Here is a 26,731-nt window from a genome sequence, read left to right on the forward strand (position 1 = left end):
GAGGTTCACAACCTGACTTAATTTGACTTCTTATGTCAAGGAACAATTTAAACCAGGTTTAGATCATTCTACCCCCATATGAGCAGTGTGGCACAAAGTGTAAGTGCCAAATGTTGGGGAAAAATGTTTGTGTTTCGGTACTGGTCCCCTGGCTACCTGTATAATACAGGCATCAGACATTAAAATATCTTTAAAAGTGTTTCATCTTACCAAGACCACTACACCACAAAAATACCATCCTAATTTGATTTGACCTGAAGTTCGTATGTTAAACTAAATCCATGAAGGGAAACTTTTAATATAGGTTATGATGTAGGAGTATTTAGGACCAATAAAAACTATATCACATTACTATTTATTTTGGGTCACAGGCCTGGCCTACTATGGTACCACATCAACACAGCATGGAATTGTGGACAGAATCTTATCCAACGACGACAACATATATTCAAAGTTTTGGGTCTGAGAGGCTACATCTCATGGTGGTCTGGGGCTCAAATGCTGAATAAATAATGGGCCTTGATATGAAAAAGGTTGAAAACCTCTTGAATAGACAGACAGACAGAACAGTGTGACTATGAATATTAAAAAAGACTTCCAACGTGCCTCTCGATCCTGTCCTCCTGCAAGTATCCTTCAGGAAGATTGAATATGCCAATACCTTTGTACTTTTAGTCAAGTCAATTTTGAATTCTGAACATTCACAGGAGTATTTCTATATTGCAGTATTGATACTTTTTACTCACATATAACTTAAAGAGTATAAGTATTTTTTCCACCACTGCCCTCACTCAGCAGGGAGACTCACTTCAAAGAACCCCAATTAACACGCCCATTACACAGGTGACTCAATCAATCATATATGACAATCAAATCCAAAACGTTAAGCTAGCCACTGAGATAATGAAACAAATCTTTACAATTTGAGAGCAACAATCCGTCAAGTACTGAGTGAGTGGGACCACAGGCCTTTGTTTTGCCTACGACTATTAAAAGTAGGATAGGCTATTAATCTACATGTCAATGTGTTTTTGAGAACAACCTAGGCCTACACACAACGGTATTCCACAACAATGACAGGGAGGTGCAGGTGCTAACTGATTGATAGCAGTGATTTAAGGTTATATAGATTACAACTTGCAGGTGGAATTTTTATTTCCATGCAGAAGAATATTGTTCAAATCACAAACCCAGGTTTGTGGCCATGTTGTCTTGAAGAGGGTCTGTGAGTGTGCAAGTGTGTCCTGGGGGGCTAATCTTGCAAACTGCTGGACCAATAGTCAATTTTTGTGTCAGTAGGTCAAGGAAAGAACTCACTAATTTGTGGAAAATGTTAAACTTTTTGAATCTGGCTGAAACCTTGCTCAAATATGGAGATTAATTTCCCTTTTGTCATTGCCGTTGTTGCAGCATGCCTTCATCAAGCAGCAACACATTAAAATCAAGGTCATAATCTTTGCAACAACTCTGTGATGATATCATCACAAAAGTATTTTATCGTGTGCTGTTTGCTGTACGTCTCAGCCACACATTGTACCACTTAAAATAAAACCGGGAAAGCATCAGTGTCACACACACACAAACACACAGAGAGAGAGCTTTTTAACTATAAAGTTTGAGAACTACTGATTTAGAAGGCATTTGTAGAAAAGTAAAAAAGTATTTGATTGATTGAAATATTACCCCAGGTGAAGGAGTTCAAGTATCTCAAGGTCTTGTTCACGAGTGAGGGGAGGACGGAGAAGGAGATCAGCCGGAGATCAGTGTGGGTCATGACCGAAAGAATAAGGTCGCGAATATAAGCAACCTTATACATCTTCGACAGGTGGCTGGCATCTCCCTTAGAGATAGGGTGAGAAGTTCAGTCACACGAGAGAGACTCGGAGTAGAGTCGCTGCTTCTTCGCCTGGAAGCCAGCTTAGGTGGTTCGGCATCTGGTTAGGATGCCTCTCGGGCGTCTCCCTAGGGAGGTCCTCAAGGCACGTCCCACTGGGAGGAGACCCCGGGGCAGACCAAGGCGCAGTTGGAAGAATTGCTGTCAAAATCGGAATGAAACACAAAAAGAAGCCAGAGGCACGCTTTTTAATAAAACAGTAATTTATTTTTGACTGAAAACTAAAATCGTTTCGAACAGCACATTACAAGGGCATCATTTTTAAGATATTTCCTCCAAGGCTCAGTGATCACTTTCATACAGTACACGTGGCATGTATTGTACACAGCATCTCCTTCAAAGAACAAAAAAAAAAAAAAAAACACACGAGAAAAAAAAGAAGTAAAAAGAACAAAGAGAAGATAAACCCAGCTGCAAAATAAAAGAAAATCAAAGTCCATCTTGGGAAAAAAAAAAGATGACTGATTGTACGATTACAGACCATCTTGGTTTGGTTTCTCTTTTAAGCCACGGCGATATTAACCTGCTCGTTCGCCCCAGAGCGGAGCGATGGCACAGGGAGGCACAAATGACATGGAAACACACACAGGACATCCCATAATAAATGAATGATTGAATGAATCGACCGGGTTCTAAAGGCTGAAGCTGTGAAATTTGGTTGTCTTTTTGCTATGTTAAGGTATTGTTGCCTGGCTGCTGTTTTGTGTGTGTGTGTGTGTGTGTGTGTGCGTGTGCATGTGTGGGGGGTTGCGTGCGTAAGCTTAGTACAGTATGTGTTGGTACACTACAATCTGAAAATCGAAACTTTGCATTCATTAAATACATCGAAATCTGCAACAATGTAACAAAATCTTTGCTTTTGTGCATATGAAATAAAATAAAATAAACAGCATTTAAATGAATAAAAAAAAAGAAAAAAAAGATGGCTCCTTTTTCTGACCAGCGGGTTTCACACTACTAGACCTTTCCCTCCACCGTCTCACACAGACACCAACTATCCTTTTACTACTTCCCCCAGGCCTTCTCCGTAATCTCGTGATAGAAAGAGTGCTGGATTAAAAAACGTGAGGTATGAAAAGTGGTTTGACTATTATAGATCATGCAGGACATGCTAAACAGTGACCAAAAAAAAGAAAAAAAAGTAGGAAAAAATATATATATAAAAAAATGAAACAAACAAAAATAAAAATAAAAGACTTACACAGCTTTGCGTCTTTGGTTATAAAGTAGGTCTATCGATTTTTCACAGCTTTTCACCCCCAGCCCGGAAAGAATATATATATAATATATATATATATGCACAAGTAGAATCCTAAAAAAAGGTTGGGGAAGTATGGCAATTCATTTTTCATTCATATTCCATTGACAAAAACTATAGCAAAAAAAAAAGAAAAGGAAAAAGAAAAATCATAGTTTTCTTCATCGAAACATCTCATATCTGAAGAACAAGGCATTCCTCCCGTACAAACCCTCTGCACTTTTTAATACTTTACACTTTACAAAATGTACATTCAAGCTGGATTTCATCTAATGCAACTTCTTGCGTTTAGTGTTAGCACTATTCCGTGAGAACAAACAAAGTCTTAAATGTAATATAACTTATTGCCTACTTGGGATCTACTTATGCAAGCGGTAAGACTAGCATTTGAAAACCTGACCGTTTCTAACATACCAAAAGAACCAAAGAGAAAGTTATCTTTTTGTTTGTTTTGAATGATATAAGTATTTTTTTTTCTGTGACATTGTTCATTTACATTATGAAAATAGCAGCCCTGAAATAAATAAACGCGAACAGTAAAAACGGAACTAATGAAGGTATTTCTGTTTTTGATTTGTGTCACAAAAGTAAAAGACGGCGGCGGCAGCTCTGGGGATTGGGGGTGAAACGACACACAGACGTTTTGCTGCAGCATGAACTTTAAGCAAAGGCTCACGACTCCCCCAGTCGCTCCAGGGGGCAAATCCCCTCCTCTCTGTGCCCTTCCCCCTGCAGCCTCTTATGGCCGTCGCAGTAGGTTGAGGTGGGTTTGGGGGTGGGGTGTGGATTATAGGACATTCCAAGACCCCCTCCAGGATTTGGCGGGGGTTTCCACACCCTCCAATACCCCCCCATCTACTCGGGTTTACTCTGCAAGCCACGCTGCTGATCCCCTCCCGCCACCTAAACCAAAAGCTCTTTGTGCACCGGACCCCCCGCCTCCCATAATCACCCACCTTACTGCAGAACCAGAGTGGACACGCAGGGGGTGCCCTCCACATCCCCCCTCCTCCCCTGCCTGCCTGGTCCTGCTCTCTCCCCCTCTCTCTCTCCCTGCAGCCACTGAAACAGGAGAGGACTTCCTCACAGGACAGCACGTGATTTTGTCTTAATACTAGGAAGGGCCCCCGACAAAACACAGCCACTCAAACATGCTGAAGCAACGGCTCGTAATCGCCACGGCGCGCGCACGTGCGACCGGAGCCTTTTTCGCTTTGAGGAGCCAAATGAGAGGGAGATGAGGCGGTAATAGTAGTAGTAGTAGTAGTAGAAAATGTCATTTTTCTGCTTTTTTATTACAGGGTCTTCCACCTCCTTGTTTCGTGGAGATATGTGTATGCGTGTGTGTTTTAAGTGTCTGATCAGCGGGGTGGTGGTGGTGGTTGGGGGGAGAGCGGGGATCACGCCGAGCCCGGCTGATGATGGGCGGGCGCCATCTGTTGCCCTCCCTCGTGTTGAGCCAGGGAGGCGTTGGGCGAGTTGTTGTTGGTGGTGGTGGTGGCGGCGCCGCCCAGGCTAGCGGTGGACGGGTAGTGCTGGACAATCATCTGCTGCTGCTGTGGCGGCGACATGCTCCCGGACGACGGGCTAGTGGACACGGCCTGGCTGGCCGCCGACACCACCAGGCTGAGCTGCTCCGTGTTGGCCAGCGACTTGAGCACGGCGTTCTCGCGCTCCAGCATCGAGTTCCGCTCGAACAGCTCCTTGATCTGCTCCTTGAGCACCTCCACCTCCTCGCGCACCGCGTACATCAGGTGACTCTTCACCAGGTCCTGGTAGGAAGGAGGGAGAGAGAGACTGGAATTAGCCCCAAGAAACCCTCCTATATTCACAGCTATAGTGTAGATTTTCGTCCTACACAAACATTACATTCCCATCGACAATGAATGGAGAATTTACGTCATATATAGACAAGCAAATCGGCTACTTTTGTCCTACACACACAATAAATTCGCATTGACAATGAATGGAGAATTTACGATCACACGGGTGTGATTTTTAACCCATAATGTTTGTAATCAACATCAGTCCACCACAGATTGCTTTTTATGACATTTCTGAGACCATTCATGTTTATGGAAGATGCAATCGTGAAAATATGGCGCAAATCTTTGAATATATATTATTTCACAGCAAACATTTTCAACTCAAATCTTTGCTACTGGGAGGTCCCTAGAACAACATATTTTCAGATGGGGGTCTGCGGCGGGAATCCCTTTTGGAGGTTCTTGTTGTCATATCGTACAGTATATAGCAAGTTTAGCAACATACCATTTTTGTAATTTTTTTGAATAAACATTTAAAGTTTTCCAGAAATCTTAGGTCAGGATTTAGAAGGCGTTTTTAGAATGGGCCTCAGTCCTAAATGGGTTCATGTCCGACTGTACCTCCCCTACATTTAAGACTAATAAAAGTATTCAATAAATTATTCTTAGCCTTTGAGAGTGAGCTCTCAACACACAAGACACCCAAGGGGAAAGTATCATGTCAACATTTTCAATTTTTTCCTCGCAATAATAAACACAGGATTTAAGTTTAATCAGCAATATTGCCCCCACCCCTGTTCATTACATTTCGGAGGCAACATTTTCTTCATCACCGCTTGAGATGGAACAGGAAAAAAACATAAATTGTGATGACACACAAACTCACCATGGCCTGCTCAATCTTGTTATCGATGGCAACCACGCTGGCACCGGACGTACTGTGAACAGAGAAAGGAGGATAGAGTTACAACAGAGTACAGAGATAAGGGACTCACTCACTGCATTCTTCTGAGCAATATCATCTCCATTCTGATGACCAGCTGAAAACACTTCCTCCCAATTAAGGGTTCCCATAACAAACTGCACAACAGTGACTTACAATACATACAAGCCTCGGGAATGACGAGACGACGTGACCTTGGGATTTCTCTGGTCATCCTACTTGAACAGTTCAAAGAAAAACTAAATCTATAATATCCTATAGGCCTATATAGAGCACCGAAGTCCTGACGTAACTCGCTCATCCCTTCGATTCCCCTGGTTCACGGAAGTAATTTCTCTATGGAGAATAACATGGGGTGATCTTAATATCGTCTACTATAAGCGTTGTGGTCCAAAAATAAACAAGCTGTCTCGGCGTTATTGTCACGGAGGTGTCTCTGTATCGTTTGCAACAGTCAGTCACTCATATATGATACAGTCTGCTTCTAGCGAAAATCTAACTAATTCAGTAGCAGTAACATTAGCGTTTTCTCTCAGTCAGTTGATTCTTCATATCCATTAGAGTGAAGCGGCCGGGATGACATGTTCATTTTTCAAACACAGTTCTTATATGAAGCAATCTAAAAATCCTCCTATGGTGATTTCAATGCAACTAAAAAAATACATGAACCTGGGGACTGACGCCCTCTACTGAAAGTGACGTCAGACTTCGGTGCTCTATAGAAGTATTGGCTGAGCAGGGATTATATTGTTGCCGTCGGTGTACAAACTTATCTCCATGTTCAAACTTATGTTTTTTCCTTCCTAAATTAACACCATACATCATACATCATGGGCAACTGGGCAGCCCGGGGGCCCCCACCTTCACTTCATGCAGCCCGCAGGTTAATATCGGAATACTGATATATATATATTCTTAGTTTCAGCTGTTACAGTTTGAGCTTGTAGATCTGCTACTTTTGCTAGTTTTCAATATGAATCCTGAAATGGTAACAGTTTCTTGGGACACGTGAGGTTTTCCATCCGACAGAGAGACGACACATCAAACCATAGAATATTGAATGCTTTCCAAGCTCCTACACAAACAGACCACGCGCGCGCGTGTGTGTGTGTGTGTGTTTACATGGGTGAGAGAAGGTCACAGTCATATGCCTTTGTTTCTCAACTGCTTCGTGTCACCTGGGATGTTAATAAGAGGATTTATCCTGGGTGCTTATTTACAAAACGCCAAGTTTAAACAGTGCTGTTGTGTTGAGACACGATTGGAGAGCAGCAGAGAGGCAGTGCCAAGTGAAGTCACGAGGAGAAAACTTTATGCAAAATGCCAGAATGATGAGCTCACCATTGTGCTGTGTGTGTGTACTGTACATGCACATCATCTGACACTTAAAAAATACACTATGCAAATCATCTTGGATAGGTTGGTTGCTCACATGAGCATTTATACAGCAGTGCACACTAAAACAAAAACTCCTCAGTGCACATTTAAACCTGACAATGTAAACAAACAGAACCACATACAGGGACACACCCTTGCTTGATGTAGCTAGTCTTGAGTAAACATTGAGGAGGAGCCATTATTATACTGAAAAGACACAATAAAATGTCTTTACGTTTCAAGGTTTCAAAGAGCCTTACACAGCTACAATAAAATAAAGTCATTTCAATAAATTACAAAGTGCACAAAACTTGGAAAGAAGTAGCATGGACCTCTGTGTGGGGCGAACAGTTTAACCAACTATATCTAGATAATGCAACACAATACAAACGAGACCAATCAAATATGGATTCTAATAAATTGTAAGTACAATCAACGCTGCTAATAAACCGCACTCAGGCAGCGATCATGAGGGACCGTTAACCATTCATTTTCTTTTCATTGTTGTTGTCTGGGTAACTTCTCCCACAGATCCAAAACAGAAGTCTTGGAAGTGCAAATGACACAGACGTCACATAACGCTCCGTCACCCACACACAGCATGCATTATCATCTTTGTAGAGCCCTTTGTAATGCTTTGATCAAAAAGGCGCCACTGCGAAAACGTTCAACAATGATCTCAAATGTTACTGCCCTCCCCCGTATCGATCTAATCTAAATCAACCATGTACTTACTGCAGCGGTCGGACTCGGATGGCTTGTCCTAACGCCACATTATAGCAATTTAATTCTAGAAAAATAGGGGGAAAAAAGCTTTATAATGTGTATGATTGTGTATCCAGTTGAGAAGGCACTTCGCGGCGTGTGTGTGTGTGTTGCTGCAGGCTGCAGCACCGCCCTTTGGAAGCTTTGTGTAAAAAACAAACACGCCGCTAGAGGTCGCTATGGGTCCGACGTGGAAAAACACCATGACCTGATTTTTGAAAGGCAGCCGTTTTAAACATGCATGCAGCCACATGTCTCTATCTAAAGCATACTTAATTAGTGCACTTAGTTACTTTACACCACAAGTAACGGTTGACGTGCAGCCACAAGTCAAGCTCCACTAAAGTGTACCAGTTGTTTCAAACAGCAGTCACACATTTTACAATGGTTAATTAAGTTATAATATTCCAATCGTCCAGTGTGTTGTTGGGCACTAGACTCATGTGCACTATTTGTCATTTTTATTTGTCTTTTTGAGGGAAAGTAAACCCTAATTTAGCCTATAATATATCCTCTTTTCTGTCCATTGTATGTGTGCTCTGTGCTGTCGTATGATCAAGTTTAACACAACGCGTAACGAATTAGTGTAAAAAAAAAAAAAACGGATGTTGGTGCAAAAAAAAATCTCTAAAAACAATTAAAAAAAAGACTAAGTAAACTGAAATGTAAAAAATAAAATAAAACGAGGCGAACTACCGAGTGACGTGCTCGCTGGCACGTAGCCCACGGTCACTGTCTGGACTCTGGACCAGATCTATAGCTGACACGTGCAGCACGTCAACAACAAAGCATGGGAGAAAACGTGGCTGGGGGCTCGACCACCACCACACTCACTCACATGATCATGGTGATGATGATGATGCCAGAAAACATGTTGACGGATTCAATCTAGCCTAAGATTTAGACTCGATCGATTCTTACATAGCCTACAAAATAGCCTACATCTAGACTTCTAGAGTCTTTAATCTTAGGCTATAGATTCAATACAGAGTTGTATCCGAGTCTCTGACAACAAAAACACCAACTTGGATCTAAACGCGACATAGAAGCCAGAGGACCAACCTTTTGCACCAGCAAAGACAGAAGAAGTATTACAGAATTAGTGTATCATGCGAAATATATACCTGATGCATCTCTTTCTGTAAGCGATCAGACGTCCGGAGTAGGTGGGAGAGCACACGGGAGAGCACGGCAGACTGTAGCTCATTGTGCAGCGCATAATTGCCAAATGTCTCCCAAAAAAAGAATACAATTAAAATAAAAAAGACTGTTTTCTCCCCCCGATATTCGAGCACATACAAAAAAAAATGTCCCCCCAGCCAAGTCGAGAGCTGCAGTTAAGTTAACTCTTCTCTTCTCTCAAGAGACTCCCTGGTGTTTTGCTGCGTGTGAGAGCTGAGCCAGTGTTAAAGCGCTGGTCTTATTCCTCCCTGGGAAGTTTGAGGGAGGAGTTTGCCTTTCACTCTCCCCCCAAATGATCTTACTCATGCTGCGTGCCAAGTAGCGTCGATACCCAGGCATTCATTTCGTCTTTGTGCCAAGCAACGTGGAAGATAAGGTCTTTATTTACAACACTATGGCTTCTTAAATCTAATCACCTACAGCACGGTCCCCAGCCAAAGGATGGAGAGTTTGTAACCAAATGGACCCTTATTAGTTCTTTAACTTTTGAGTTATTTAGGTATTTGAGTTATTAGTTCTTTAACTTTTTATAGTGTAAAATGAAACCAAATTAACCCGTAAGGGTCCATTCGGTTTCATATCACGCTCTCAAGAGTTAAAATCATTGTAAACATCTGCATTACTTAAATTACTGCAATTGGAAATTGGAAACTGGCCCCCGTAAAATCTGAACCGTTTCCACCCTTTTTATGATTTCATGTGTTTGGCTATATAGAAGTGTATATTTGCATGTCTCTAAATGTTATGGTGACTTGAACATGGTGTACCCTCTTGTAAACAAGTGTAATGCTTTATGGTGTCGTCAACAGTTAACAGTTTTGCATTGAGTTGTGCTTGAAAGTTACTGTAATTCTGCAAACTGTTAATAAATACTTCAATCAATCAATCGAGAATGGAATTGTGGACACAATCTAATCGAACGATAACAAACGTTGTTAGTTTTGGGCCAGCAACTCTTAAAACACCTTGAGGGCCCGGGCCTATTTAAACCATTAATAAAATGTGCCCATCGTCGGCAAGGGCCTCTAGGCTGTAAAGCGATGCGATCAGTTTTCATAGCACTAATTTGACAGAGATTATCAATCTCCGTCTCGGGCACATGACCGTGCACTTGAACTCGACTGTGATTTACGTCATGGGCCCGATGGTGTTAAATGCCATCAAAATGGTGGTCCGTGGCTCAAATGCTGAAAAAATATATGAAATATATCAAGGTCCGTCATTTATTCTGCATTTAAGACACAGACCACCATTGGATGAGATTTAGCCTCTCAGGCCCCAAAAACGTTGAATGATTTGTTCATAATTCCATGCTGTGGTACCAGTATAGGAGGCAAACATTGATCAAAATAACAGTCCTTCTACATGCTCCAATTGTGTAGACATCCTGTAAATTAAATAACAAGAAATGTTAACTCTTGAGCGTGTAAAATTAAACCAATCTCAAGAGTTAAAGATCCAAGAGGGTCCATTTGGTTACCAACTCTCCATCGTTTAGCTGGGGGAGCACCTGGAACCCCCTCCAGGCCTACCGATGGTCCTTGAGGGGGTTCAACCGATGGTTGAGAACCACCGCCATAAGATAAGGTCTTTGGGTTCCTAGTTCTAACCATCAAAGTCATTATCAGTGATATATAAGCACAGCGTTACATACTGTAGTTCCAATCTTAAAAATCTGAAGTTATCTGCTGTCCTTTTGGACCAATGCTGTGATTGACTGTACCCTGTACTGTTTGCATCTTATTGTCTAATAAAATTATCAATCAATCAGTGAGATCATATCATATATCACCGATAATAACTTCAGATGATTATAATCACACTGTTAGTTCCCATCAGTGTTGATTTCGTCAACTAATACTATGACAAACAATGTCCGTCGACCACCTTTTTTTTCACTGCAGAAAACTAAATGGAAACTAAATGAAAACTAATATAAGCTATGGTGACTAAAACTAAGACTAAATATATTGACAATTGGTTCAACAAATAAAAACTAGACTAAAATGTTAGGAAGGGACTAGTGGACAAGAGATCCAGTATATGTCATTTTACACTTGGTTGCATGCTGAAAATAGATCTACAAGCTCACAACGCGTCGCTGTGAGCTTGAATATCGGCTATTTTCAGCATGCGTAAAATCTGTCATTACGACGGCATCAAGGCACGTCAAAATACATTTTGGTCTACTAAATAAACTGTAGATTTAGTCGACTAAAATCTTATGATATTTAGTCGACTGAAACTAGACAAACACTAAAACATTCCAGGGGACTAAATTAAAACTATTCCAGAGACTATGACTAAAACTAAAATGAAAATGTGCTGCCAAAATCAACACTGGTTCCCATCTTATGATAAGTGAGCATTTATGAGTAATTGAACATGGTGGACCCTATTGTAAACAAGTGTAATGCTTTATGGCTTAAAATGTACTGTAATTATTCTATCTGTTAATACATACTTCAATCAATCAAGCCCGCATGTACTGTGAAATCATACTATAATTCAGTCAATGTCTGTCTGAATGTCTGTCTGAATGTGTCACTGTGACTGCCGCCTCACCGCCTGCACCAATCACTCCCACTTTTCACACTTTTAACAAATTATAAATTAATAATGAATTTATTAGTGAATTAAAAATGCAAAAAACGCACCCAGGGGGCAGTACCCCCAGCGGCCACAAGGAGGGGGATATCTCACAACGGGTAAGGGTTAGTCCTTATCAATTCACTATGTAAGGCTACTGTATTCTTCCTGTCCTCATCCAACCTACAAGGGAAATTCCTTTAGTGTTTTTTTTTGGTGTGTTCAGTGTTATAAAAACAACAAGGTTCTAAAACCGTGTTGTGTTTTCCTGCTATTCTGGAAAGCCTCGGTGAAAATAGAAGAGCCATTTTAGATTCTGACTTTAATAGTGACATTATGGTCCTCGGTTAAAAATAAACAAAATAAAATAAAACTTACATGACTTGAAATTACTTTGTTAGCAGTTATGCAGAATATATTCCTATATATTGCTTTGATGTGATCACAGCCCTCAGGGGCTTTTTGTGTCATCCTTTTTGCAAAATGTATTTAATCAATCAAACTGAACATGCAACGTTACATCATTATCAGGCTTAAAGTTATCCTTCAACTTGTTTTTTTTTATGTTTGTAAACCATAAATGTGGAATGTCCAAGCATGTTCTATAGCAGGCTAATTCATTTACATTACTTTGAGAGCATCTTTTTTTTTTACGTATATTGTATAATATACGTAAGTATATATATAATAATAATAATAATAATAATAATATATATTATAATAATATAAGTATACTGTAGCCATTTTATGGAGGTGTGGCCCGCTCTTTCCAGTATACCCGTTTAAATGTCAAATGAGCACAGTTGTAAATGCAATTGAGACGGGCTACTTGTGACCGGGTCTAAAAACGGCATTAGGTTTGTTAAGATAGTATCGTCAAAAGATTCTTACTAACGGGGGTTACACCTTCTAAGAAATTCACAGGCCTATGTGAGCAGTTTGACATTATCAGAGATCTGTTCGCCTGTCTCATGATACATTAGCACATTAAAATAAGCAGCACCGTTCACTTTGGGGCGAACTCCTTGGCGTCTGCAGGACACGAGGTGACTCTCCTTCAATGACAAACATGTCCTCTCATTACTGGGTGTGGGTGGGTAGGCCCAAGGTTAATTGAATAAGGTTAGGAAGCGAAGACCGTACGGTGGACTCCATGTTGCTCCCTGGAAAGAAAGAAACATGCGCAATGGGCTATATGCAGCCAACACTTCCGCGTTCAGCTTCCTTGGTCTCAATTGTGCATATTTCTTTCCTTCCAGGGAGCAACATGGAGTCCTCCATACTGTCTTCGCTTCCTGTCCTCATTTAATAGTCCTTGGGTAGGCCTACTCCCAGACAGTCGCTTCAAGAAGATGGAAGACGCAGCTTTTACAGCACGCATCTTTTCGGGGGTCTCTAAACAGCTGGTGGATGGAAATTAAGTTTCAAGTGTGGGCAAAGCGTTTTCCGTTTTTTTCCCCCCCAACGCTGCAAGTTGCAGCAGCGCGCAAGCTTCATTTTCCATCCACCAGCCGTTTAAAAACCCGGAAGAGAAGCCTGCACTATGCTTGCATCTTGCATTTCTGTGAAGCTATACTGTCTGGGGGGTACACTATGAATGCATTAAGCCCTGTTGCCAGATTGTGTGAGGGAAATGAGCAACGGTGTGTCTAAGAAAGCAAGCCCAAAAGAGGCCACTCCACAACATGAGCGATTAAAATCGAATATTCATCAGCGATTTGAAAAAAATGGCAGATCTACAAGATCCCAAAAACCTTTTCAGATGGGGGGTCCTTGATTGACATGAAAATGTTTGAGAATCACTGGTTTAAACAACATTAGGAAACAAGCCCAAATGAGGAACTACACCTTAGAGTCTGCTTATAGTAAGCAGACGTGGCAACACAACACAGTAGTTAAAGGTGATAAAGAGCAGTCCAAAGAAAGCAGTGGCATTCCACCAGCGCAGGGAAGTCACTAGATTGTGATCTGCTGCCGGCCGGGGCCAATAAACAAGAAAAAGACAAGTACAAGACATTCCTCTTCCTGTTTGAACTCTCCCCTTTAACACACGCGGGACAAAAGGACATACAAGAATGTCCAACAACCTCGGGACGGAATGTGTTCCGACCGGCCGGGTGTCGCGTTACCTTGTCGACCCGTTGGGACATTTGGCGTGGAGGGGTTAGAATAGAGTCAGTGGTTCTCGACCAGTGGTCCGAGGACCACCAGTGGTCCTTGAGGGGGAACTTCCAGGTGGTACTACTCAGCTGAATGATGGGAGAGTTGGTAACCAAATGGACCCTTATAGATATTTAACCTTTGAGAATGTAAAACTGAATTTGGTTTAATTTGACACTCAAGAGTTAAATAATTGTTAAACATTATTATTACATATTCTTTTAGTTTTGGGTCTGAGAGGCTCAATCTCAACAACATGTGACGGTTTGCATAAGGACCGCTCAGCTGCGTGTCACCCACACGACATGACATTAGGCTTCAATCTGACCCGATGACCGACGCACTGTGCACACGTGCTACCGACCCCCCCCTCCCTCTTAACACGCTCCCCAGGGTCACGGACACATTGTTGTGGGTCCCCTTAGTATCCGTTTCCTTACATTTGGTTTTTAATTGAGCAGTTGAGACAAATAACCATGAGTCCATACTAATTACCGGTATGTATAAATGATGGAACTAGTGAAAATAGCCGATCTACAAGCTCACAATGCGGCGTGAAGCCGAGCTATAAAGCTTGTGGAGCCACTGCTCAACACCAGTGGTTCTCAAACAGTTTGAGGTCGTGACCCCCCCTCCCCCCACCCACCCTGACAAGCACTTGGAATGTAGGCGTTGAGGCGTTACGTTCTGTTTGACTCGGTTCCACAGGTAAAATATTGTGAAGAAATAGCACAATATTTGCCTCTCTTAGATAATTTTACAATTTCTTTAGGTAGTAAAAAATGTCTTATCACCATACTCCTCCCCCCCCCCCTTTCTCTCTACACCCAGTAGTTCCCAAACGTTTAAGGTCGCGACCTCAAAAGAGAGATTAGAGTAGACCATAGTTAGTTAGCCCAGCACACAAACTAGTGAAAATAGCAGATCTACAAGCTCGCAAGTGTGTCTTAGATTTGTGTTGTTTTTGTATTAAAATGTATACAATTATTTTCCTTTTTAAAACATACAACCTCCCCAAAACACACTCAGGTTGAATACACAGGCAATGGAAACAAGCCCTATGGGATCTCTGTGGTATCTTTTTAGCATTAATGTATAGCTGCAAACCGTTAATAAAATCAATCAATCAATCTAGCCCAAAACAAGGAACCAGCGTGCCTGGAGTGAAAGAAAGGGGGAGACACGTGCGGTCTCCTCAATCTCTGTCCAAGTTCATCACATGACACTTTTTTTCAACGTGTTCTCCAATTAAGGGCCAGGGGACAGACAGATGTGCCGGCACACTTCCCCAGTCCCCAGTGCACACAAACACAGGGCGGGGGGGCGGCCAGGCCAGCTGAACAAATCACATCCAAGACGCCTGGCTGATAACCACCCTCTGTGAAGTGGATCTCAAAGCCACGGCGAGGGGGCCGGGCGCCCCGCGAACAACAACAGCTAGAAGAATGCACTGACGGTTTGGGTCCATCTTCTTCTTCTACTAGGCTCCTTCAAACGCGAGAGAGACCTGATTAGACCTGTGGGGTTTTTTTGGTTTAAACACAATGGCCTCTCTTCTCTCTCTCTCTCGATTCATCTCAGCAGCAGCTGCAATACAGTCACCAAACCAGATGAGGTCGGCAGAGGCAGAGTGGTGTGAACGCTCACAGCCTCGGCATGAACAGAACACACACACACACACACACACACACACACACACACACACACACACACACACACACACACAGGTGAACAGAATTAGGTCACTTCTTCCTTCAGCGATTACACAATGACTTCATTGTCATGCTCTAAGCAGAGCGCTGTCCACCCACCCAGGAGTCTAGCTAGGACGAACCACCTCTAATAATAATAATTATTAGTAATAATAATTATTATTATTATAATGGTTGTAAGACATTTAACTTCAAGTGACCTAATCAAAGGTCAATATTCAAACTAGCAGTGTTGGCTCTTTCTTGCTCTATTACTTAATCGTACCTTTGACTGCAAGAAAGAAAGAAAGAAAGAAAGAAAGAAAGAAAGAAAGAAAGAAAGAAAGAAAGAATAATCTGACTTAGATATTAAAATAAACGATGATTGCGTCGCGGACAGATGACTTTGTAATGTAAATGACGATTAATGGCGATATTCGGTCAAAATAAGCATCATGGTGAAGTTACCGCCACCATCAGGACTGGGAGTCTAATACTATATGATTGCCCCGTGAAAATGAGATGTGTGTATATCAGAAGGCACAAATACAATCCACTGTCAATTAGGGTGGCCATAAGGGGGGGTTTAAAAATAACTTGTTTTTGTTTATCTGAATCAAGCCACGGACGATCCTGGTGCTAATGAAGTTGTCTGCTCTATTTCCAGAGAGACGTTCTCATGACAGGTGAATCTGCGCTAAATTGAATCACTGTTTCCTCCACTTCTTAGAAGCAAGATTTGATCACAGCAGCACATTTAAGGATTGTTTTTAAGTCATCTGTCATTGAGTTGAACAGTGAAGACAGACATGATGGTGGGACAGAGTGAAAGGAGGGACACTACACACTACAGGGGTTTGCAAACCGAGCACATATGACTGGTAACGGGTAAGCGCCAAAACAAAATGGAAATACAATGTTGCTATGGAAATAATGTTTGGCAGTGGTGCGCTCGCCATGTGGAGTTTCTGACAAAACGATTGAGGGGATTATTAGGAGTGTTAATTTTGACAGCAAAGTCTGATTTAGTCTTTTGATAAACAAAACCATTTAGTTTTTTGTCCTATTTTAGTCATCTGAAATTGTTTAGTCTCAGTTTAGTCTTAGTCGAGTAAATATCTAAATCTTAGTCATTTTTAGTCTCTAGTCAACAGTGATGTAATCTTCCTTGTTGTGACTTTCTGTTCCGCTGCTAGGTGTGACCAATGTGACAGATTGGATAACGAGTGTGCCCGGTGCTGTTAAATAACAGCCGTATCGAGTCGCAAGGCTTCGAGGAAATGTTACAGAGGAGGGGCTGCCCCCAAGAGGAGGACTGACATGACACAAGAGGGAAGAGATGACGTTACGAGATAAGCGAGGTGAAACTTAAAAGGCTAGGATTAGCGCATACTTCAAGTTCCTTTCCGAATGCTTGGAAGGAAATATTTGTGTGTTACTGTGACACACACACAAAGAGAAATGTTGACTGGTTTCCCCCCCCCCCCCCCCCCAGTCCCGACATGCACTCTGAAGCGATGGCAGTCATCATCCCAGCATTACAATGGAAGGATGTTGGAAATGCTCTAATCCATTGAGACCCGAGAGACCAGATTCTACACAAAATGTCTTCTAAATCATGACAGTTTTTGGATTAACCATATGTTCCATATGTCAGTTGGTTCTCAAACTATTTCAGGTCAAGGACACTCCCCATTTTGAGTTCGCTGTGAAACAGTATATATTCAAAGATTTGCGCCCACATTTTCACAAATTAAGTGCTGTGCTACGTGCTTGTAGACCCGCCATTTTTGAACAGCTAAAGTTTAAAATAATGGTTAAAAAGCTAAAAGGGGACATAGTTGCGTCCTCAGGTCTAAACGGGCTAACGTTATTTCTCTGATGAACATGAAGGGGGCCCGATTCTCTTCTTCTCCACTTCTCGTAATAATATTGTCCGGACCTAGTCGTTTATGTCTGGGAGCGCAATGCAGTTTGTTGACACAACAGGGACACAAACGCTCAAAAAGAAAGGAAAGAAAAGCTCCCCCCAAAACACACAAACTCGGACGTCGTCGAACAGAAAGAAAGATGCAAGCTTGAACGAGGGACGTGTCTTATTGTTACTCCAGGGCTAACATCAGTCCTGAGCAGCCCAGTGGCCTCGACTTGCCACCGAGTTTCCCTGTAAACAGTCCCCGCCGCCCCCCCCACCGGCGTTGCCAAGTCTGCTTATTATAAGCGACTTTGGGCCTTGTTTCTCGCTCAAGTTGCTTGTAAATATAGGTTTGCGGGTTGCGTTTATTTTCTTTTTTGTTTGTTTTTAAAGTGTAGTATCTGATTTGGGCTCACTTCCGATTTTTGAAATGTATTATTTCAACCAGCTAGTGGTTATCAAATATCGTCATCATGAGACATGAACCCCCAAGTTAGTATTTGTCCCTAATCCCCATCTGGAAGACAAAAAAAGTTGTTTCAAGGAGGATTTCACATTTTATCCCCCCCCACCCCCAGCAGATCTCCAAGCTCTCAACGGGTCACTTTGCGCCGCATAGTGAGCTAGTAGATCTTTTCTCAGACAACCAATGTTAGTTAGTTAGTTACTGCGAGAGTGAGGTCTAGCCAACATCAACTCGGGATTCCTGGAAATCTGCCCTCCACAATTTCCTTTCCAACATCAGGTTCTTGAGCTCTGCAGTGTTGTTAGCCAAGTTGTTGCGCCGCAGCACGTCTACATAGGTGGTACGCTTCTTTTCCCTCCTGGCTTTGCCCTGGGTTGAGTCAATTTACTTGTCTCAAGTTCAGTGTGCCTGACGCAGTGCCCTGCCTGCCTCATCCTTCTCTCTCCGACTTTGTCCGTGACCCGTGGTATAACCGATGTAGGCTATATAGGTTTAAAGTGCTCACGTGGCCTATCTTGGAGTCGGAGAGGCTCATTCGCTTCTCTTCGCTTGTTTTCCTAGAAGACCTGGATGCTTATTTCTCCTCACAGAATCTGGCAACGATGCTCTTTTCTCTGTGTCACCAGTTGCATAACCTCCTCCAGCCTGTGGAGTTAACACACAGCCTCTCTCTCCCTCTCTCTCTCTAGCTGCTGCTGATGTCCTCTCTTCAACACGTGGACGCCACAGGGGGGCTCTCGGTTGGTGGGCCTAATTAACTACAAGCTGGAGTGTATTCAGCGTGTGGTTTTTACATAGACCATAATGCCTTGCGGCGGCGGCTCTCCGTTTGCAATGCTGGCCCCGGAAATACTGTCTGTAACTGAATCCGGTTTTAGCCAGTAACCCAGTTTGTCGTTAAAAGAAAAAGGTACCCACAAAACTCCCACAAAAAAAAACACTTTCTTAAATACTTTGTCTTCTTTTAGGTTGTTTGTTGCAATGAAAACACCTTCTTCGCTCTTATAATTGCAACGTTAAACCGGATACAACCGAACAGCAAAGAATTACTGTTCTCCAAGGCATTATGGGGGATGGAACTCAACCCAAGAGAACGGCCATGAGGTCTGCAACGACTAAATGCATGCAGGGTAAATTGCCTGAAGAATTCACACGGGAGTGAATAACAATAAAGGAGTTTATATTTGGTCTGTGCTATGTTCATCATCGCCAGCCACAGTTAACTCTTAGTGCATATGGATGGAGACTCCCAGGGGGGGGGGGGGGGGGGGGGCTGAAATAACTTCCAGCTGGGAAGCCTGTTAAATAACTGTCAAGCTCGACCCCCTGCCCCAGGCCTCTGATGACCTGGAGACGGTAATAAGCACAAGTGTAATATTACCATCAAACCTCCATATGTGAACACAACTGAGAGGAGGTGGGCCAGGGACAGGGAAGATCTCTAGTCTTATGGACGACATTTAAATCCTGACCTAAGAAACTTCAAATATTTATTCAAAAATTACAAAAGAAACTTTCTCTGCATTCAAGAAGAGTTGGCACTATGGAAGAGTGGGCACCTTGCTGTGCAAAAATCCACCTGTTGGTGGCGCTATAACAGGCCAATGTGAAAAGGGTGGGATATATTCCTCAGCCTAGTAGGAAAGTGCGTGAAAGATTTCAGGTAAATTGCACACTGTGTTCATGATCTTAGGCTTTTTGTTCAAAACGGGCCAATCCTGCAAACTTTGAAAGCCAATGTTAGCCAATTAGGATGGAATATGAAATATCGGACAGATCCGTCTTGAGCACATTTGCCGGATTTCTGGACAAAATCTATAGTATTATCAAATAAATTGTTTTACAAAAGTCGGCCTCCTGGTGGCGCTATAACAGGCTTTTCTGAAAAATGTGGGGCAGATGTTCATCGTTTGCATCTAGGGAGTGTGTGTGCAAAGTGTGGCATCGACCGGTTAACAGTGCCGGAGATTAACTGGTAACAGACGGACGGACGGACACACAAACGGACGGAGTACAAAACATACTCTCTCCCCATGCCTTCGGCCTGGTGGGGACAATAACGGAAAATGGTCTTAATATAAAGTACTAAAAGCATACATCATTGTCAGACTTAAATGCTCATTTGTCTCAAACAGACCCATTAGGGTCCGTCCGTTTGGTTCCATTTGTACACTCAAGAGTTACTTTACAGTAACTGTAAGTAGTTACTTTACAGACCCATAAGGGTCCATTTGGTTCCTAATCATCATTTAGCTGCAGACCCCCTGGAACTCTCTCTCTCAAGGGAGGAACCCTTAGGGGTCCCCGGGCCGGACCCCACTTTGGGAACCACTGGATTAAATTTAAAGAGCCCTTCCAACTGTTATGGCGTTAAAAGGTAATAGTGTCACTAGCTGTGGAACCCTGCCACCTCACTGCTAATGAGACTCTGCATTCAGCAGGGCCATTTATCACAGGATCAAGAGCTTATAGCCTCCTCTTGCACAGGAGGGCCCAGGTCAGCCGGGGTTAACATTTAAGGTTTGTGGGGGGTGGCGGGGCTGTGGCGTGGGGGAGCATACCAGTGGTGGAAAAAGTACCCTATTGGCCTGAATATAAGACGTTATATTCCCCAATGGAAAAACCTAAAAAAACAGGGTTGTATTATAATCGGGGACTAGACTATTTGACATTCAATGTTCTGTTTCCACAAATGAGTCTTGAATTTTTAGAAACACTGTTACAAGTACAAGTCTGGAATAAAAACATGTGGTAAAAGTACAAAAGTATTGGTATAAAAATGTGCTTAAAGTGCAAAGTACTCATTATGCAAAATAGCCCATTTCACGTTTTCAAATGTATAAAAATCTTTTCAAATGGCTGTAATGTACACAGGGCTGTGGTTAATGTTATGCTTTGAAATTGTAATAATAATCAAAATCTACAAAGTAACTAGTAACTGAGTTTCCGATTAATATAAATGTAGTGGAGCAAAAGTTCAATATTTGGATCCCAGATGTAGTGGAGCAGAAGTAAAAGCACTGGAAATTGGAAATACTCCGGTAGAGTACAAAACCTCAAACTTGTACTTGAGTACAGTTTCTTAAGTACAGGTACTTGGATACTTTGCAGCACTGCAGCATACTGTCCCACTGTGACTGATACAGGTCTGGTATGCTGTGTGACCCACTGTGACTGATACAGGTTCTGGTACTTCTCACCATGGCTTTCTTCTTAACCACCGTACGCCTCTTTGACAGTCTGACTGAGCACACCAAAAAGTGTGTGCGAGGCTGCGAGCGTGTGCGTGTTGAAAGGAGCAAAACTAAGGCTGTCAAAATTATCGTGGTAACGGCGTTAATTAATTTCGTTCATTAATTGCATTATAATATTTAACGCAATTAACGCATTAAGAATTTCACGTCACGTTAAATACATTTTGGGGCTTGAAACTCCTGTTTCCACCTCTTGTACACAAGCTAGGCCCTTAATTAACCCGAATTTGGTCTGGTGGAGTTGTTTCAGTGCAAAACAATCATTAAAGTGGTCGGCGGCACCCGAGTGTGAAACTGTGATGCAATGAATTGGAAGAAAGGGTGAACCTGACAAGAAAAATCTAATAAAAAAGCATGTGTGCTCAGCAGGGTGAACCTGTGCGTTTGAGCTTGTAGATCTGCTATTTTCCAAACATAAAATGACTTGTCTTTTAGTAATACTGGATCTCGTCACCCCTCCCTAACATTTTAGTCTAGTTTGTATTTGTTGGCAAAATTGTCAATATATTCTTACTATATACTCTTAGTTTTCGTCAATCATAGCTTAGTTTTTATTTGGTTTTCGTCTGTGACAAAGAAAGTAGCCGACAAACATTTTACAGTACAGTTTTAGTGGCCTCTGGCGGACCCAGCCACTAATCCATTTTAAATGACGTGCTTTCTCTTATGCTCTTTCAGTGATAACCTGAAATTGAATTGGGTTGGACGGCCACTCAAGAGGATATGCCCCACGGGCTGTCAGACAATTATTACTATACAACAACAACAGTGGGTGGGTGGGGGGGGGGGGGGGGTTATGCAGTATGCCGTCTCTGTCGGATGGAAACCTCATACTGTATGTCCAAAAACTGTTACTTTTTCAGGATTTTAAATTCAAAAGTAGCAGATCTACTAAGCTCAAAACACGTCGCTCTGTGTGATAAAGTATGGGGGGTGCATACTACTTCTTGCATACAGACGGGTGCGTTAAGACAACCGGATTAAGGTTTGGTGAGGGGTGCGTAAAAACGACCGGATTAAGGTTGATGAGGGGTGCGTAAAAACGACCGGATTAAGGTTGGTGAGGGGTGCGTTAAGGGTTGGGAGAGGGTTAAAGTTAGGTTTAGGTATGCTGCCCCGTGGGAGGTTAGGGTGGGAGATAAGAGGTTTCTGCCCGACGGCAACGATATGTTGAAATTGAACATTGTGAGATAAGGTCGGTTTAACTACTAAGGAGAGCCATCGCTCTACGGAAGAAGTAAGATGACAATGGCTACTATGATCTCTAGGAAAGGCCTTGACAACAATGCATCAGCAAATGAAAACTCCCTTGCTTTCCCACGTTCAAATTCCTTCCTCCTCTCCAAATACTGCCAATGTTTGTTTCCACGCCATAAACGGGAGCATTAAACCTGGTCTGGGTAAAGGCTGGGGGCCGGCCGGGGCCAGTGATCAGAGGCATATAAATCTGCCTTTTTCTTTTTATTGTTCCATAATCATAAACTTGTTCATTCTAGGGCTGAAGGCAGTAAAAGGGCCTTCCGCTGCCTTAAGGTAGCGAGCCAATCGCAGCCTCACAACGATCACATTCAGCCGGGCCGACCGGTAGCCTTTCCTGGAATGTTTACAAATGAGCAACAAACGCGAACGTGTAACTTCGTTAGGCCTTGGCCAGAAATTAAGACCTCTCTCACTTTGCTGCCGTTTAGTCAAAAACAATTTAAGACCTCTCTCACTTTGCTGCCGTTCAGTCAAAAACTATTTAAGACCTCTCTCACTCGCTGCCGTTAAGTCAAAAACTATTTAAGACCTCTCACTCGCTGCCGTTTAGTCAAAAACTATTTAAGACCTCTCTCACTCGCTGCCGTTAAGTCAAAAACTATTTAAGACCTCTCTCACTCGCTGCCGTTAAGTCAAAAACTATTTAAGACCTCTCTTACTTGCTGCCGTTCAGTCAAAAACTATTTAAGACCTCTCTCACTCGCTCAAAACCAATTTCAAGCCAAGGCTAACTGCTCTCCATCCTGTATGGCGCTATTGTGGCATCATGAAGGTAAACAGGCGAGCCCACAACTTGGCAGAAACCTGCTCCAAATCCAACATTGGACACACACACACACACACACACACACACACACACACACACACACACACATACACACAGAGAGAGAGAGACCGCAAGTGATTCTAGTAATGTGCCACCTCCCTGATGTTTATACCGTTTTCTTTTAATCCCACAAACAATACAATTCTGGGAATACTCCCTGCGTTGCCCTCAAACCTTCTCCGCCACCTCCGACAAGTCTGACCATGCCGGAGAGGCTGGCTTGAAAGAGAGAGAGGCAAAAGAAGGTTGGAGGGGGGATTTCGTCAGCTTTACCTGTGGTTTAGTTGAGACAGTTGTTGATAATACGAGACGCAGCTGTTTGTCACCAAAGCCCCAGAGGCACTGTACCAAAAACAGTAGCTTCTTTATGCTCTTTAGGCCCGCTTTACGCAAACCTTTCACATTTCAACGGGACAGGCTTCACTTTAAAGAACAATATGTTGGTTACGTGGTTGGAGAGTGGTGGGTGGTACAAATACCAAAACGGTTGCCCCCCCCCCAAAAAAACAACAGCGGGTGCGAATCCGGCGACCTCGGAGCGATCTCACTCTACCTGGTATTCCGACCTAAGCGTAACCTCCGTAAACTATGAGCAAACCTAATCTTATTCCTAACCTTAACCTCAGTGAAAACGGTGCCAAAACCTAACCCTATTATCCACAGTAAAACGAATACCAGAACGGCCCCAGCGTGCGGTCGGTGGGAGCGATGGTGGCGAGCGTGTTTTTTTTGGGGGTGAGCTCGACACAACGTGTGCGCCTAGTACGCGCCTAGCATGTACTTAAGTACAATGTTGAGGTATTTGTACTTTTCTTGAATATTTCACATTTCCAATACTTTTACTTCTACTCCACTACATCTCAGATGCAAATATTATACTTTTACACCACTACAGTACATTCATTTGAAAACTTGAGCTACTTTGTAGATTTTTACATTATTGCTATTATTACAAAAACATACATTAACGGTTAATGTATATTTTTCAAATGAAATGTATAGTGGTTAATGATTAACCAATAACCACTATACATTTCATTTGAAAATAGCCGATAAGCTTGTAGATCTGCTATTTTCCTAAATACATTTGAAAACTTGGGACATTCTGCATAATTAGTACTTTTACTTTTGGTAAGTACATTTTGTTACCAATACTTTTGTACTTTTAATCAAGTACATTGTGAATTCCTGCCATTTAGGAGTATTTCTACATTGCAGTATTGATACTTTTACTTTTTACTTCTTCTACCACTGCCATGCTGTCTGTCGGGCATGCTAAACAAATGTTAATCTAATCAAGTGATGAACTGAGGGTTTTACTGTCCGCAGGAACACCATTCAATGGGTCTAATCACAGATGGGAGCACTAGCATACAGTACAGTGGTCCTCAAACATGGGGGTGGGCAGATGATGTGCTTGAAATGTACTGTAATTCTGCAAACTGTTAATAAATATTTCAATCAATCAATCAATGATTAGGTTAATGTGCAACATTGTTTTCTCACTCAACCGTAAACAAACCAACATACAGTAGTGTACACTACAGGGTATCTGCCCATTTCTAAAGTGACAATTTAAGGACTTTGTCCATAACGTTACCTCTAAAATAAAATAAAAAACAAAACAACAAAATCTCCATTATTGCGTCAAAGGTAATCAACAACCTACGCTAATCAAAATGGTCAAACATTGGCCAAATTGTCCACTATCATCAAAGAAAGAGCAGATAGTGAAAATAGCCAAAAGATCCACAAGTTAACACGGCCTCACACCGCTATGTTCACAATATTTATCTGTGGATCCGAGTCCAACGAAATGTGACGCCTCAACTCCTCCAATTCCATAAGCTCGTCAAACGCGTCGTCGCTTTGCGGCTTGTAGATCGGCTGCTACTTCTTTGATTTTTCTTTTATTTCTTCATGAAATTACTGAACAAAATGTATTAAACAAAAATAAATAAAAATAACCTATAAAAATTGGTGCGTGAGCAACAAATGGGTGCCAGGCAGGGGTTCACGGTACAAACAAATAGGTAGTGGGGAGGTACTGTAGTCATGATGCAAGAAACTTTTATTGAACCAACATTTCGGCAAACAGGATGCCTTCTTCAGGGTATGCCAGGCAGTGGTCAACACTAACGGTTGCCCCGACTAGTAACTACCCGTGGCAAGTAAATAAAACATTCGGGCAGGTTTAAGGTTGCTCAATGGGACAAAGTCTGTGGAATTATAAATAATTGAATATTGTGTAGCTGTTGAGTTATTTGGTATACATATTGAGGCATGTCTATATCTTACAGCGCCAGAATTCGCAAGTAAAGTAAAAAATAATATGTGTTAAAATGAACGGTAATTAAAAATGTACCTATCACGGACACGGTTTACTTTTCGGGCAAGTGGACATGACCTTTGGGCATGGAAAGTAGAACATGACTTGCACTTCTCCAGAGATCTTAGTATCAACGGGACCATACAAAGCCATCATATTTGAAAACAAAGTGAATCAAAGTAAGCGAACACTGTGTGCTTGAATCTGTATTGCCCAGTGTTTGGGTACCAACATACACAGTAAACCTAACTCTGCCCAATAGCATCCGCCCTGGACATACAACAACGTTCGTCACATTTACAGCAGCATCAACTCAACTTGACTTGAAATAACCTTTTCATGCCTAGGCAGGCCTATTGCATCTTCAAGATGAAAAGGTTTGCAGTTGAGTGCTTCTGATTACTTAATACTATCAAAAGAAATTCATTGTCTATCGTTGTCAATCGAAGGTAGTTCCCAGAATGGTGAGACAGCACATATTCTAGGTAAGGCACACAGAAACTCTGAACACTGTGACTAACGCAGTCCTCTGTAAACTTCTTGCAGACACTTCAAAGCCACTTGGTATACTGATGTGCCAAGTGCCAATGGGCCGGAGGTGTTTTAGTGGCAAATGTGGGAACCGAAGATTGTACAATTGCGCACATTGATTGATCGAGGGATTGAGGACTTTAGCCAAAATGGTATATTGTGAAAGATGCACCCATCTTTGCCTGTCTGATATGAAATTCAGCTAGGCTCAGGTGTCATAGGAGACAACGGGGGAAGTAAATGTAAATTTCCATCGAAAGGAGGGTGTCATTGCCGCTGTTCCCCCCCCTTTGCCTTTCTCCTTTGTACATAATCGTTTTGTATTTGTTGCCGACATGCATTATTGTGTTAGTTTAGTTGATTGTTGATTAATGTTGATGAATTGAATGCATAGGGAAGGGACCACAATGAAAATGGTGTCATCCTTTTTAGCCTTAATGTCTGACTGTACCACATGTAATGCTGTTTAGTTAAAAAACGACAAGCTTCACGCAGCGTTTTGTGCTTGCGGGTCTGCTACTTTTG

At 42.3% G+C, this 26,731-nt stretch overlaps 1 protein-coding gene across 1 annotated transcript in view; it reads right to left on the reverse strand.

The window, feature by feature from the left end:
* Nucleotides 1–4,109: 4,109 nt before the first annotated feature.
* Nucleotides 4,110–26,731, reverse strand: part of LOC310859726 (TSC22 domain family protein 2-like) — a 68,483-nt gene continuing 45,861 nt past the window's right edge. The window contains exons 3-4 of the mRNA XM_083766420.1: nucleotides 5,805–5,856; nucleotides 4,110–4,924 (exon numbers count right to left, since the gene is read on the reverse strand). Coding sequence (XP_083622546.1) covers nucleotides 4,553–4,924; nucleotides 5,805–5,856 — 424 coding nt within the window. The 3' untranslated portion in view covers nucleotides 4,110–4,552. The remainder of the gene's footprint in view (nucleotides 4,925–5,804; nucleotides 5,857–26,731) is intronic.

This window comes from Protomyctophum parallelum (genome assembly GCF_964188405.1).
Source record: "Protomyctophum parallelum genome assembly, chromosome: 6".
In the NCBI taxonomy this organism is placed as follows: Eukaryota; Metazoa; Chordata; class Actinopteri; order Myctophiformes; family Myctophidae; genus Protomyctophum; species Protomyctophum parallelum.